The sequence below is a fragment of the Polyodon spathula genome, chromosome 20, assembly GCF_017654505.1.
Source record: "Polyodon spathula isolate WHYD16114869_AA chromosome 20, ASM1765450v1, whole genome shotgun sequence".
In the NCBI taxonomy this organism is placed as follows: Eukaryota; Metazoa; Chordata; class Actinopteri; order Acipenseriformes; family Polyodontidae; genus Polyodon; species Polyodon spathula.
The window spans coordinates 29959526-29975000 of record NC_054553.1 but is presented as its reverse complement, the minus strand read 5'-3'; the positions used below and the strand labels follow the sequence as shown (position 1 = coordinate 29975000).

Genomic DNA, 15475 nt, shown 5'->3' with positions numbered 1-15475 from the left:
AAAAAAAACTGTTGACCGACTGCATGTAGGTTCAAGTTTTAATAACACACCAGCCGAGCGCATCACACATGTAACCAAAAGAAATTTAAAAAATTGCCAGCAAAAAAAGTCAGAAAACTTTTCTAAATCAAAATATATTTATATATAAAAGGAGAAGTATTTCCAAACAGGCACCCAGGACAAGACAAGTGCTAATATACATGAAACAAATCAAAGGGCTGTTACCGTTAACAGCAAAGCGCACATTCAAAATTGTGCATTTCATTACGATAAATTATTTTTTGTAGTTCAATATGACATATTACATGAAAACCGTCTGTATGCAATACATGTTTAGTAACCAGTTTGAACATTCCTACAATAAATAGAAGCAAAACCAGCTATGATCCTAAACGGTTTTAGTGTATTCATATATATATATATATATATATATAAAACACACACACACACACAATCCATGTCTGTGTTGGTTGTAGTAAACAGCAATACAACAGCCCAACATTGATTTTTATATACTTGATACCTAGTGCCCGTTTGGAATCTGTTTTTCATTATTCTTCTTTAATTTAGAACGACCTTCCTCCCCCCCCCCCCCCCCCCCCCCCCCCCCCCCCCCCCCCCCCCCCACCCCCCACCAGCTCCAATGTTTCAGTCTATAAAGTCCTGTGGTTTCAGAGTTTCTGTCGTTTGTTTTGTTTTGGAACTCCTGAGGCAGAAATGTCAGTTTCAGAATTCCTCTCGCTAGTGGGGGTCTCGATGCCACTGCTGTTTTCCCAGTCTGGTTCATCGGTGGGCAGCGGGCTCGGTTTTTCTGCCAGGTCATCCTTTTCAAGCCTTTGTTGCATTTCCCGAAGTCTGGCCATTGCTTTATCTATGGTGACTATGCTGACAAGGTTGAAGTCGTGCATGCTGACCAGGTGAAGCAGAAAGTTCCGACACAAATTCTTTTCGTTTATCTGTTGCCCGCACTTCTCAACAAACTGCATGCAGGCCTGGTTCATTTGATTGTCAGCAATGAATCTGAGAAAAAAAACAAAAACAAAAAAAACCAATGTAGGCACATATTATAGTTCTCTCAATACAAGGACACCATCACTTCTGGAGATCTACATATATAAGCCCCATTTAAGGCAGGCAATGCAAAACACTTTGTAGGACTGTCCAGTGTTCGAGATACATTGTTAAACAAACCGCTGCACACTCTTGAATTGGATTGGACTGTGATATAGATCTAGATATGTGATGTGCAAAAGGTACAGCTGTTAATGTGTCCTTATTAAATTATTTGAAAAAAAAGATAAATGCCATTCTATAACCCATTTATAAATGTGTGATGTATCAATAACATACCCGTACTTCATAACATGAAGGTTCCAGAGTTTCATAACTTCCTTCTCTCCTTCATTCACATCCGTGAACTCTTCAATTTGCTGCAGAAAAAACAAAACCAGTTATTGTTAAGTACTGGCTGAACACACTTCCCAAGTAGCATTTTGAACAGAGAATGTAGCAATTATATACAAATATCCCATTGAGCAAGTGCTGGTAAATAACAGAACCCTTTACTTACAGTGATGGTTTTCTCTCTCAGCCACTCCGGGTCCTTCTCATCCTCACTGTCCACCTCCATTTCCTGCGGACGGAGAGGCAGGCAGGCGTCGCTGTGGAAATACAGCCGGTTGTGTCCACTGATGTACGTGCGCTGCTGCTCCATCTCTCCATCTTCAGATTCCAGGAACTCTGACAGGCTGGGCTTTGTGCGCTTCGGCCTGAAAATCCAATCAAATAGAGGTTTTTTTTATTTTTTTTACAATAAAGCATTGGGTTGCAAGTAACAGGTTTCGTTTGGGAGGGGAGAAGCAGTTTATTCAACAAACCACTTTTCAGAAAAATAAAAACATGCACAACTTAGTGAAAAGTGAACACTATCCCCAACTGGCAGTATGTATCTAAATCGACAGTATTCTAGTTTTACTGTTGGCAACAGCTGATCTTACTACATTATGAAGTGATGAATATAGAGTTATTACAAACAGGTATCCCTGCTAGAATGGGGTATTCACATTTCTAAGAATGCATAGAAGTGGGAGAGAAAACACAAACTTGAACTGCTCAAGATTGAAATGGGTGGCAATGTAATTGTGCTTAAGGGTTTTACTATGCCAACATATTCCCTCACCGGCAAACAAGGATGTGTGTGACGGGCGTTCTCTTCACTGGCCCATTACGGCTGAAGGCAAATCCTGGCTGACTGTGAATATCCTGAGGATTTCCCACGTACGAGCCATCGTAGCACTCGTTGATAGAAACATCTATCCTAGCACCCTTTGGATGAGGCTGCAATACGAAAGGAAAAGTTACCAACTTGACTGCGAGCAGAACAGAACACAGTTGTATATCACAAAGTGTTATGCAAGTCCAAACGTGTTTCAGCGACTGACTATCTAGAGCACCGAGCTTTCTCTGCGGAGCGCTGTCCTCTTGTTCTAACAAGGCCGGGGAAGTAGACCCTGTGGAAATGCTTACCACATAGTTAAAGATAAACCTGCTGTGGCAGAGTTTGAGGTGTTTGAGGAGGCTGTATAGCGTGCAGCAGTTGAGTGTGCACCAAGGGCAATGCAAGTCATCTCTTGCTTCCGTCTGTTGCCTTGTGTTGTTGTTGTAAAGGAACTAGAAAACAGAAGCACACCATCACACTAAACACACTGACCATTGACACAGGTGTGAATGCATCAATCACCAAAGATCACAACTAGCCTTCGCAGCCAACTCGGAAGTATGACTCACCTGATAAAATATTCGCAGCTTCTGTCGAGGCTCACATAGAATCTGCTCCCTTCTTACCTGAAGGTCTGTAGTCAATGAATCTTTAACAGCTTTTAAAACAGAAAAAAGTAAGGTTAAGATCATATACTGTTGAGTTTGGAGATTGCAATTCTTTGGGGGGAAAAAAAGGAGCTCTGTGTTTATAAACAGTTTAATGCAATAAAAGAAAGATGGAGTACGCCTCGATTGTCATCGCACTGCAAGCTATGAGGTTGTCCACATCTCTTTCCATGAGAAACTTCCTTTCACACTTTATACATGCAGTTCTACATCACTGTATATTTGGTAACTGCTTGGACAATGTACATTTCAAAGCTGTAGGAAGGAAAAAATAAAATAAAAATGAAGACTGGCAATCTTAGTCTTACCCATTGCCTGCGTTGGCTTGAGAGAGCTTGGCTTGCTTTCGAGAGTGGCGGTGTCCGAATTCCGAGTTGCGAGAGGTTTGGCAACAGGTGCAGTAGATTTCTCATTAGATTCTCCTGCCCACCGCAGAGTGAACTGGAGCGTAGGACCCTGAGAGAATGTTTCAAATGGTGGCAGCCTCTGAAATAACAAAACAAATGGAAATGAGTGAATTAATAAAAAAAAAAAAAAAAAAAACATATATATATATAATATATATATATATATATATATATATATATATATATATATATATATATATATATATATATATACACACACACACACACACATAGATAGATAGATCTTTAGCGTGGTTACATTAAGTAATAAATAAATAAATAAATAAATAAACAAATAAATAAAAAATCAATGCAACTAGGTACCATATTTAAAATCATCCTAAATGAATTTACCAAATAGTGTGTCTGGAAATGTTGACTCAAAACCAAAAACTCCTCAAAGTCTGAACCCTCAGCCCTCACCACCAGCCAAAAGGAAACGACAGAAAGTAGTAAGTGCTACACAACGATACCAGCCAGCCACTACCTTTCCATCAAGAATGGTTTCCCACGTAGCTCTTTTTTTGCTCACAGGACATTCTTCCATCTCCTGCATTGATACTTCATATTCCCCATCTAGGAGCTGCAAGCGCCTGCAAATAAAGCATTGGTGTTTCAGGAACAAAAACTGGGAACATTTCCTAAATGAGTACGGCATATTTTTTTGTAAAACATTTTCGTAAGAACATTTAAATGTCCTTTACCTTTACTATAAAATAAAAAAGGTCTTCACTCAACCTTTTAAAATATTAAGCACTTAGGAAATTCCCAATAGCAAAATTTCACTGATTATTAGAAAACAGACATCCACCTTGAGTAAAACAGACTAAATGAGAAACACTTTCCACATAACTCCTTACATTTCTGATAAAAGCACGACTGAATGTGGGATTTTAAAATAGCACCACTTCACAGAATTTGGATTGTCCTGCTGTTAGGACACAGCAACCTGTTCCAATACAGAATGATTAACTTCGTAGCAGATTTGCAGAAAAACAAATGTCTTTGGATAGCTTCTTAATCATCATGTCAGAAACACAAATGGAAAGGCTATAGGAAGATATTTACCTGTTTTTATCAAACACTGTCATTTGTGCTACAAAGGTCTTCTCACCATCTTCATGATAAGAGGAGCTTCTCTTTTTTCTTGTTGGAAACTCTTCAATCACATCTAAAAGTAATAACGTTATAAGCTGCAAAAAACTCCAGCATTGTGCTCTGTGTTGTTGCATGTGCAGGGTAACAAAACAAAATAACCTGTTTCAAATAACATAAGGGGGAGAAATTCTCATTTGTTATTTGATCAAGTTGAATGTTGTACCCTATTGGATGCGAGTACTGGGTTTGCTGTTCTTGACACCTATCCATAGAGGTACAATACACTTCAGTCAATAGGTCACACTGCAGCACATGTTTGAAACTGCAGTAGCAGCAGCCAGAAAACAAGGGCAGGTTGCATCTTCAGACAGCGGATTTCCTTCAAGTTTTAAAAAACGAACTGATCAAGCATTTCTAAAGCATTATAAAAGAACGCTCGTTTCCTGTGTATTCCTTACCAATGTTCTCGTTCATCTCTCCATTCATTAATCCGTTCATGTCTCGTTTTCCTGGCCGTGTCACCCTGAATAGCAGCGAGTAGGATTTCACCATATGGCTGTTGCTAGGCTCAAACTCATTGCTGGAGACAGCCAGGGAAGGGAAGGCTCCCGGTTTAGTTTGGCTGCTGTCAGGGTTCAAAGGCACCTGCTTTTTACCTGTAGGCACTTGCTTGACAGGACAACTTACATCCTAAAATAAAAAAATATATATATAAAAAAAGGGTTAAATAGCAAGACATTTAAGGTTTGTCTTAAAATGTGACCACTTAAGCTACTGATAAAAAAGGAACCCTGACGGTTGTTCTAATTATAAAACTTTGCAATTAATATTTAGAAGAGAAGACCAGGGGTCATACCACTGTACTAGCTGACAAATGTATTGACATGTTATTACAATAAAAAAAAAGAATGCAACAACGTAGAGATCTCTTACCTTCCGTTTTTTGTGGCAGACTTTGATAAGTAGCACCTCTAAGGATACAGAGTTTTGTTCGTTCTCAGAGTTTTGTGACGGCTTTTCTAAACATAAATAAAATACAAATGTATCTTTAAAAAGGAAAGCAGGTTGATAACAGTAAGCAATTTAATTTTTTTTTAAATGCTGTCTACCACTAGAATGTCAGCTGAAGAAGAATATGTACCACAAATGTCCTTTGTTGTGGGTTTTATTTTAACTTTCAAGTAAATAAATCTCAAGAGCCAGCTGTGTACAGGTAAATAAAACAGCACACATACCATTTTTATGGAAGAAACCAGTGAACGTAAGTTGAAGATGTGAAGCCAAACTGTAAAAAGAAATTAAGTTACATTTAAAAGGATGCAGACAGATATTAAAGTAAAACACTGCAGTTATGCATGAATTTTCCATTATGCACTACAAATAAATAAAAACACTTCTATGTAGTAATAAAATTACAGCTGTACTATGTTAACTGCTGCAGAATACAGGCTATGCTTACCTGTGAGATTCCTGCTCTCCCCTCATCTTCTCTACTTTGAATAGCATATCATCCACTTTGAAGGACTTCCTAAAGAAGAAAACAGAAAGTCATTTCTGCAAGATGGTACGATTGGGTTATCAACAGCAACAGTCTGGAGGGTTTGAAGGTTTGAGTGCATTAATCATTCAAAAGTTTAACGACTTAAGGCCGTACGGAGCATGTGAGCGGAGTGGGGAGTGGAGCAGGACCACTTTGCTCAGAGTTGCAGCTGAGCGAATAAGGTGGTTGAGCAGAGCGGGAGCAAGAACATCTCTGGCCCCACCCCAATTTCCAGAGCAGTGCATGTGTTGTGCCTAATAAAGTAAATCTGCACATTAACATTGATGGTCAGGATACATCACTTAAAATGTTAATGTGAAGCCCTGTGCAGCAAATCTTCACAAGAACTGTTTCAAATCAGTGAGTGAGTGATGGACAGGCTGTCCCTCCCACCATGTCTTTCCCCTTTACACTGCATGTAGTGCGAGTGCCGAGACTTTAGAAAAACTGTTTTAAGAGTTACTTGAGTAGAGGTTATTTTTGGGGTCTGCACGGGTAGAAAATCTGAAAACCAGCCAGACCAGCTGTGAAAAAAAACAAACCCCGAATTAAATCACAAATAGTATTCATTTACATGCACAAAATACATACTGTATACAGTAGACATTCAGATTTGTAGTTGTACAGCCTGTTTCAGTACCGAAAATGACAATAAAAAATAAAAACATCCCAGATTGAATTAAGTTTCATTTTGCGTTTGTGGTTTGGGTTCATATAAAAAGCAGCGATTCATAAAGACGGTTAACTTTTCCTTAACCTTGTCTAATTACTGTATTGCTTTTACATTTCAGATAACACATTTCAGTAATCAGTAAAGGGAGTCGCTCCCTGTGTATGTTAGAGAGCAAGCGGGTCCCTCCCTTGATTACTGAAATGTAACGACATTGACACCACCCTCAGCGACACACAATTCAAACTTGTAATAATCTAGGTTAAAAAAAAAAAAAAATAGTTAAAGTAACAGAAAACAGGAGACAGAGGAAAGAGCGAGAGACTACACAATCAATTCAGAGAGAGATCATTTCTGGAAGGTCACCCATGCCAGGTAAACTGACAGTAGTCTTTGAGACTGAGCGGAATTAAAAGCAGCGGAGCGGACTACAGAATTAAAGAATTAAATCAAATATGATTGAGAACCGAGTGGGATTTTATACCGCTCTACTCACATGCTCCGAGGCTAAACACTTACCAATATTTAGAACTACATAAAGCAGACATTTCACTTTGAAGGGACTGCTGAATTATGACTATATATTATTTAATTAATATTTAAATTTTCATCTATTAATAAATACACATCTCAGAATACACAATAGAAAATAAAAATAAAAGCTTGGGAGGAACCTAAAGCCTCTTGAAAACAAGATGCTCCATCTGCCTTCAGTGGTGATCCTGTATTAAAGGGTATATTTCAAACACACACGGTGGAATCCGACACTGAACGGAAAACACACACACAGCGAGATAGATAATCAAGATAATTAGCCATAATGTAACCTTGGCAACTTTGTTTTCTGGGAAAAAAAAAGTCTAAGGATATCCACTTCAAACACAACCAAACCAGGACATGAACATACCTTGTTAACAAAACAGCCAGCCAAAACATGACGCTACTTAAAAGCAGCCTTGGTCCTTCGACTGCAGTACCACTTGAAACCGCTTGGCAGTGCATGAGTTATTATCGGTGTTAAACTAACCAAGATATATATATAGTTTCCAGTTGCATTTCGGATAAAGTACACACTTATTTTTGTTTTAAAAAGATTGCAACTAAATAAACAATGACTGGATTTCATCCTTGAGTGGGTTTACAAATCCACAAATATTCCTAAATTCCAAATCTTCAGGAATGGAAAGCCAAACTTGGGAAAATGCTCAGACAACCAGACGGAATAACCCTCAAACAGTGTTACAGCTTTTGTAAGTACAGCCACCGTATTGTCCAAAAGCACACATGAAAACAGTTAATCCAAAAAACGCGAAAGGCAGCATTCCTTTAAATTGTAATTTTTGCCCAATAAGCTGTAAAAGGTTGGATATTTGTTACTCCCAGTAGTCTACAAGAATGCAGGATGTTCTACCAAAAGCCAATCCTGTACTGATGAGCTGTAAAGACAGAAGACTTCCAACAAACACTGATGTGCATTTAAAAAAAAAAAAAAGACCAGAACAAGAGGTTCAGTTTTATAGAACTACTTAAAAGTCCCTTCCCTTCCCCCTCACCCAGATACACAGCAGGAGATGTGGATTCATCCAGAACCTAGAAGTTTAATGAAGCCACGTTTCTTCACACTGGTGTTCGTAAAACAAACGTACTTCACCTTAACGTTTAACCTTCGTGAGTATATTAGTTACGAAATACATACTTATAAACAAACCATTTTACTCTCTAAAAGCAATGCGTTGTTAGCCAACAGTTGAACAAATAACACCTAAGCTTCATTTGGGGTTGTTAAATATTGCAACAAGCAGGTTGTCTGTAACCACGATGAGTGATTTTAGGATCAGCTATTGTGCAAAATTAACATCTGAAGTGTACAAACACCCAATATAGTTCTGCATTGGTTTTACATTTTATTTATTTATTTATTTTTTTTTTAAAAAAAGGTAGTTTTATTTTAAGTCCATATTGGAAAGCTCTAGTTTCCAGTTTATAACAATAAACAAAAAGGGACCCATTTTGAGTTTTGTTTTTCTTCCTGTTCCTGCCTAACATAAAATATGCTTGCCCTCATGAGCTTCTTATTCCACAGCAATCTAAACCCTTGTGCTCTAATAGGACACGCTTTTCTGTTTGTCCCATGACAAGAGAATACAGTTACTGCCATTCGAGCCAGAAAAATAGGTTCGCAGCCTAAATGATTAGGATTTCAGATTTATCAGTCTACAAGGATTAATCAATTTAATTGAGAAAACCCAAACCTACACATACAATGTCCAACACAAAATCATTTCAGTTTAATTCTGAAAGGCTGTACTATTTTTCAAATAGATTTTCAAGGTGTTAGTTTAAATATTCACAAAGCAGGGCTGAAAGAATGACAGACAAAGCAATTAACACCTGTTAATGTTATTTTACTAAATTCACCAAGTACAGATGTGCACCTAAATGGTTTCTTCACTTTAACCAATGCATGGAAATTCATAGATCTAGCAAATGTTTCTAATACATTTATACTTGATTTATAAGATGACGACACAAAATATTCACCTGGGCAATAGAGGAAAAACATTTGTATTTCATTTAAACTATAAGTAGTGACACAAGTAGAGAATTTACAACCTTACCAGTATACCTGAACTTTAAAATTACAACCATAAAATTGAACAGCTAGTTCTTGCACACTGGACAAACAATATCGCTGAATTAAACCACATCATTAGACCAGTTCACCATTTTCTTTATATACTTTTTTATTTACTCCAAAGCATCTAAAAGCAACATTATATTTCCACATAACTTACTTCCATCACACACACACACACCACAAAATTTGCACTGGTAACAGTATATCCATAAAGAGACGAACAATTATCAATCATGGAGGAAGACACTGGTGCAAAACCTGTGGCTGAAATCCATACAGCAGACTGACCACCAACAAGCTTTGACCAAAAAGACCATTACAAGAACATCAGACTTACTTTGAAGTCCTTTACCACTGAAGGACAAACAGCACATCACGTCACAGCCTGCTTTTACTTTCTACAGACTAAGATGTAGCAGTTTCAAGAAGGCTTAAAGATCATCTATAAAAGTATGTTCGGTGTGTTTCTACTTGGTAAATTTAGCACAGCCCCCCAAATTAGTCAGGAGTAATTAGTCTTATGATTAAGGGTAACCAAAAAATGTGTCTAGGGTTACATCTTGATGTATTTTAAAAGCGGTTAATCTTTCTGAAAAGTCAATTATTTCCCACTGTCTCTAGTTAAAACAACATTAACCACACAACTTTAGTAAGTAGATCTATTTGCACTAGTCTTCTTTTTGGCTACAGATAAGAATGTGAAGAAATATACTTAAATACTGTAGAATGCATCTTTGGACATGAAGAAATAAGAAAAAGCTTGATCTCCACAGGGTTCAAACCCTGGTTTCATGCCAGGTTAGAGTGAACATTACCCAGACACTAAAATCAGTCAAAAAGTCAATATTAAGCATAAGAAAGTACAGAACAAAAGGCATGCTTCCTCGCAAACCAACAAACTACTATTTTAGGGGAAAAGGTTTCCCTTTTCAAATGTAAAATTTGTTTCAGCAATTTCAACATTGTTATCCGAATGTCCATATACAAAACATTTTAAATTGTCAACTTAAAAGGCAATAAGGACAATGCAGCTGTTTCCAAGCTACCAGACGAAAGGAAAAAACAAACAGGCATACTCACGCCAAGACATTTCCAATGTATTACTAATTTATCATGCATTAATTTGATTTTGAATAAAGAAACCACCTTATAATTAATCTCCACAAATGACTAATAACTATTAGAAGAGTCCAGTGCTCTTCGTGATAACCACAAATAACTTACATAATACCAAAGCAAACAAAATGGATGTCCAACACATTGCTTAGAGCCACTTCTTAATCTTAACAGAATACCAATAAATGATAGCAGTGGCTAAAGAAAACAGTTGCTGAAGCAATTCGAAAAAGAAACTGTGGAGGCATCAATGAACTCCGATGCATATTTAAATGTAGGCGTATGAATCCTACCGCTACAGCCCTGTCCGGAGTGAAATTACTCAGGAACTCATGACATCCGGTTAATACAATCCCTAAGCTTCAAACTTGGGGCTTTTCTTTTATCCTACCTGGGTGAAGTGTTGCTGCTGCCCCCTCATCTCACATGCACAGCACTGAAGCTGTCCATTATTTTTAAACTGGTACATGCACAATGTTTGGAGTACTGAATTGAAGAGAGTTCTTAATTTAAAGCTTAGGTAGAAAACTAGAACTGTACCATGTGTCTCGACACACAATCTGGTCAAAAGACACACACTTTCCCTGTTATTAACTGCTCAGGACCTGTGCCTGGGGTGGCAAAATATTTCTCTTCTAAAGCAGCATGTGATAAATTATTTGGCTTGTTCTACGTCTCTTACATAACTGATGCAGGACATTGGGGACACTGGTTTGTCCACTGCTAGATTATTAAATGAAGTGGACTGCTTAATTTCCATTCTCCACTTTCCTAGTAAACAGTCTTCAAAAATCAGGAACTGCCATACACAAGCAACAAACTACCCCTTGGTAAAAACACTGATTACATGCTTCATTACACTGTCCATTAAATACCTTTCACGAGCAATCAACTTAACCAACAATATGTAAACAGATAAAATACAGCATCAATTTAAAGGTTAACTTGCACATTAATACACTGCAAATCAGACAAGATCATTTTTCACTTATAAAAATGCTACAGTAACAGAACATAACTGTACATTTTAGATATTCCTTTAAAAAACAGGACAATAAATTCCACACATGCAAAGCATTATACAAAACATGTACTTCACATTTCATACAGTAGCACAGGCAACAAAGTACTGAAACAAAGCCACTGTACTTACCTTTTGACATTTCTTCTGGAATTTCTGTGAGACATATACGTGAGGGTTCTGTGCAAAAATATAGGCTGAAACAAGAGAAGTCAATTAAGAACAACGAACGAGCTCGTGGAGTTTTAAACATGACATGCTTTTACTGAGGAGTATATTTAAATTATTCACAGATATCTCAATGATGTAGCAAAGCAGCACACATTACAGCCTGATATAGTACACGTAGCAAAGGAATAACTGAAGAAATTAAAGGTTTGTTTTAACATAAAACTCAAAGAATACATTATCATTTTTAACTGACAGCCGGTCATTTTTTAGAGATTGTCAGCACAGTTGCAACCTGCCAAATCCTACATTGCTCAAGTTCATTAAGAAAATTGTCTCAACTATGTCTTATTTATTTATTTTAACATGTAGCTCAATGGAGGTCAAAAATCAACCAAGTTACTTACCGCTATAAGGTTCCTGGTTCGAAGAAATCTGTATATCTGAGTAGGTTCTGTAACATAATACAAAGTTGCATTTTCAACTTATAAAATTAAGAACCGTTTAAAACACATTGCTACTACAAACCCCTAAGCAGAATGTATTTGGTATAAAACAACCAAAGCTAAAAAGTTACTAGCTAAACATTACAAGGAAACCAGCTAAATATTCCATCTTTGAAAGTCGAAAATCTCAGCAGGTTTTCCAGACCCATTTCAAGCATGACTGTAAACATGCAACATTACTTGCGTAAAACGCTTCCGCAGGACCATCTACCAATAGAGATTCAGAAAAAGGGTGTAAAACACACTGAGAATAGGTAGGCAAAGTTCTGTTTAGAGCTGTTTTAACACTGTACTTAAACAAATAACCATACCCTCTGGGCCAGCAGATCTATATTAAGCGATTGGTACCAACATCAAGCACACTGCCCAGATTTGTTTGTATTGTCCACTTCTTTTGACCAAGCTTTCCACACCCCTTTGTTCAGTATTATAAACCCTATTTCCGACACGTCAGGTAGATTTAATCATAACACATGGTGTGCATTTATAACCATCACGTTAAATTGCATTTAATGAAACAACTTATTCAGTTAACACAACACATATTTGTAATTAACGGTTTCACCAAATTTAACCAGAATGCCCCGATAAAGATTTACACAGCATTAAATAAGAAAACAAAAAAAGACAGCACTGACAAATAAAATAACACACCTCGATTTGTTATGCGTTGGACGAAAGACACAGTAAAGCGGAACCAAAGACTATCCTTAGTTTTTTTTTGCTACTTCTGATATATATTTCAGAAGAAAGTTCAATATAAGGTTTAAAGCTGCAGGCAATGTATACACATTTATTGCAGGCGGTTTGCATGGTTTTAATGCAAATGTAGGCTCCAACATTTAGACTAAAGAAAGGCGCAACACAGACTTTTTACAGCCTGTGTTTGTTAATAACGCGTCAATTTTTACATGGAAACAATAAATTAATCACTCTATACTTGTATACCCCAAGTACAGTATTTGCTAAGTGGTGGCACGTCATGAAACTGTTTTACCAACACCTGCTTGAATTATATATGCTACCTAACTGCCCAGAAACACATTTCTTAACGATATACACGTTTCATTTATTTTTCTTAAAACAGGATTGTCAAATTTACTTTTACAGCATTATAAATACATAAGTCGGGGACATGTTGCGTGGTGTTACAGACTTTAAAACGGGCAAAAATAAGGCAGTTAGATAAAACTTAATTTTACATATATATTTTTTTTAAATGTACACGAATTTCAGCTCGTAACTCAACTTCGACTGTATATCAAATATTTAATTACAGCTTAGTGACGGTTTTTTTTTTTTTTCTTTACCAAGAGCAAAATTCATGAGTAGCGTAGAGCCTTCTTTGTCACAAAATGACGGGCCCCGCGGGGTTAATGAATTTAAGAACTTTTTCGCAGTTTTTGATTTCGTTATGTTGAATTAAATGTATTTTACCTGTACTCAACTGGCTAGTGAACTTATTTTCCTGTAATATTTAACATAACAGGGAGTGAGTAGGTATAACAAGCATGAAACTACAATTTCACTGTACACATGTGCCTGCTAGTACTATAAAATCTGCTACCTTTTATCAACCACAAAATATCATGGAAGGGAACACAAGACTGGGTTTATTTATTTTTTTTAAGAAAAGCAGTTCTATTTCAGAAGCACACTTTAAAAAAAAAAATGTTTTATTTACTGTTTTAAAAACCCAACTGCACTGCAAACAAACAAGGTTGAGGACATCAGTATTTATTCACTTGCAAACCAACCAAAGCCCTGCTTTGCGTTTATTTTAACCCTAAAAAAAAATCAAGTTCCGAGCAGCGTTTTAAGAATAAAACCCTGCGTTTTACTCACTCTCGAAGGCCTGCAGGAAAAGCTCGTGGTCGGCCTGAAGCTGCTCCATCTTCGGCTTCTTGGCTGCGGGCACCATCGCCCCGGCTGAACCCGAGCACACGCCGCCGGTGGCTTTACCGCCGAGGCCCCCGGTGCCACCGGAACCGGGACCCGATCCGACCCCAGCCCCGTGTTTCTGAGGAGCCATCGGACCAAGCGAATAGACACAAAACGGCCGTTTAGAAACACAATTTTAAAAATAGATACCGAAACCTTTTTTTTTTTTTTTTTTTTAATATAATAAATGTGTTACGGACTTTCTTTAAATAGAAAATGTGAATGTATTCCCGGTTCTTCTAAACAACAACCAAAAAAAAAAAAAAAAAAAAAAAAAAGCCTACTTTATTGATCTCTTCTGGTCCAACAGCAACTAAGTCCTGACTCTATCCTGGGTTATCGATTGAGGAGGAGCGATTGAATTATACACGGGCGGGTTTAATTTAAATAGAGGAATTCAAATTTCTGATCCCTGCGTCTTAGATGTGCATGTTAGCCGGATTACGGTTTCGATACCTATTACCTGCTTTTGAAAACAAAGTCATATCTTGCCGGGGGTGGGAGGGGGGGGCGCTAATAAAACGATCGCGGCTCCCCCTGAAAACCAGAAGCCACACAAAACTCAGCTCGGCGCACGGAGCGCATCCTACAGCGCTGCTCTGCCAGCCCCCGCCCCACGCTTCTCGAAGCACTGCGGGATTGGGGGGACCGGGGACCGGGCTGGACACGGAGCGTCGTGAGTGGCTGGCCCGGCGGCTCGGTCACACCCAGGCCGGGAGACGGGTTAGGTAGAGGCGAGCGAGTTTGCCGCTCCCGCTCCTTTTTGCTCTTTGAAATGATTTTGCGGGAAAGCATGGTGCCTCCACGGTGCATCATGGGTGCCTCAGTGTCGTTTATATAAACCAGCAGAGGCTTCACTTTATTTCACTTTACTGTGATCTGTTAGTTATTGGGAGGGAGACTACGGAACCTGCTTGATTCGGTGGGATTCCAGCATTCTTACAGCCTGCAGTAGCGCTATCAGTGCACCAGTACTCAGGACTTAGGACTAGGAAATGCATCTGTAACCTATACAGCTATGTGCTTGTACTGCATTTATGCATAGGAAAGCGTATTAAATGGACAGCAAAACGGGAAAATGCAAAATTACAATAGCGATTTGCCTATAGGTGCATGGATATTCATTTAACAGTACACGTGTGTATTGTCATATAATCTACACGAACCTGCAGTACTCAATGCTCGTTTCCAAGTATTATTATTATTCCATCTCTCTTGATATGTGTTACACATGTGTACTCCCCTGTCGCTTTCCCATGTTAAAACAAGGTGTTCATTCAAGAGCATTTACGTTTGTTTGTATTTGTTAAACTGTATCCCAAATGGATGGCAAAATAATATTTTTTTCGTTTGACACCAAAAGGTGGGTGGGATGGAAAAATGCAAATTAACTTCAAGTGATATATTAAATGACCGGGTTTATATTGCAATTGTAATTCATTTAATGCAATTTGGTTAACGCAGTGTTGAAAAGGAATGCACAA

At 37.9% G+C, this 15475-nt stretch overlaps 1 protein-coding gene across 4 annotated transcripts; it reads right to left on the bottom strand.

Moving 5' to 3' along the window:
• Positions 1 to 619: 619 nt before the first annotated feature.
• On the bottom strand, positions 620 to 14570 carry LOC121295774 (polycomb protein SUZ12-like). 4 transcript variants are annotated; one of them, XM_041220802.1, is made up of 17 exons: positions 14276 to 14570; positions 13896 to 14070; positions 11952 to 11998; positions 11509 to 11573; positions 5851 to 5919; positions 5627 to 5676; positions 5325 to 5410; positions 4850 to 5081; positions 4362 to 4464; positions 3781 to 3886; positions 3195 to 3372; positions 2788 to 2876; positions 2527 to 2670; positions 2180 to 2337; positions 1571 to 1769; positions 1351 to 1430; positions 620 to 1020 (listed from the first exon to the last, which is right to left on the bottom strand). In XM_041220802.1, exons 2-17 carry the CDS (start codon positions 13969 to 13971, stop codon positions 672 to 674), a joined length of 2031 nt encoding a protein of 676 aa, XP_041076736.1. In that variant the 5' UTR covers positions 13972 to 14070; positions 14276 to 14570; the 3' UTR covers positions 620 to 671. The 4 variants fall into 4 exon arrangements, with proteins under 4 accessions (XP_041076736.1, XP_041076738.1, XP_041076734.1 ...); XM_041220804.1 differs by having other exon boundaries at positions 14455 to 14568; XM_041220800.1 differs by lacking the exon at positions 14276 to 14570 and having other exon boundaries at positions 13896 to 14167.
• Between the last annotated feature and the right edge of the window lie 905 nt (positions 14571 to 15475).

Excerpts from the sequence above, each read along its gene's own strand:
- LOC121295774 (XM_041220800.1), bottom strand. The coding sequence starts at position 14,082 with ATGGCTCCTCAGAAACACGGGGCTGGGGTCGGATCGGGTCCCGGTTCC. Across the intron at positions 5,082-5,324 it reads TCTGCCACAAAAAACGGAAG|GATGTAAGTTGTCCTGTCAA; the intron begins GTAAGAGATCTC and ends TTTTTATTTTAG. Across the intron at positions 1,431-1,570 it reads TGAGAGAGAAAACCATCACT|CAAATTGAAGAGTTCACGGA; the intron begins GTAAGTAAAGGG and ends TTTTTTCTGCAG.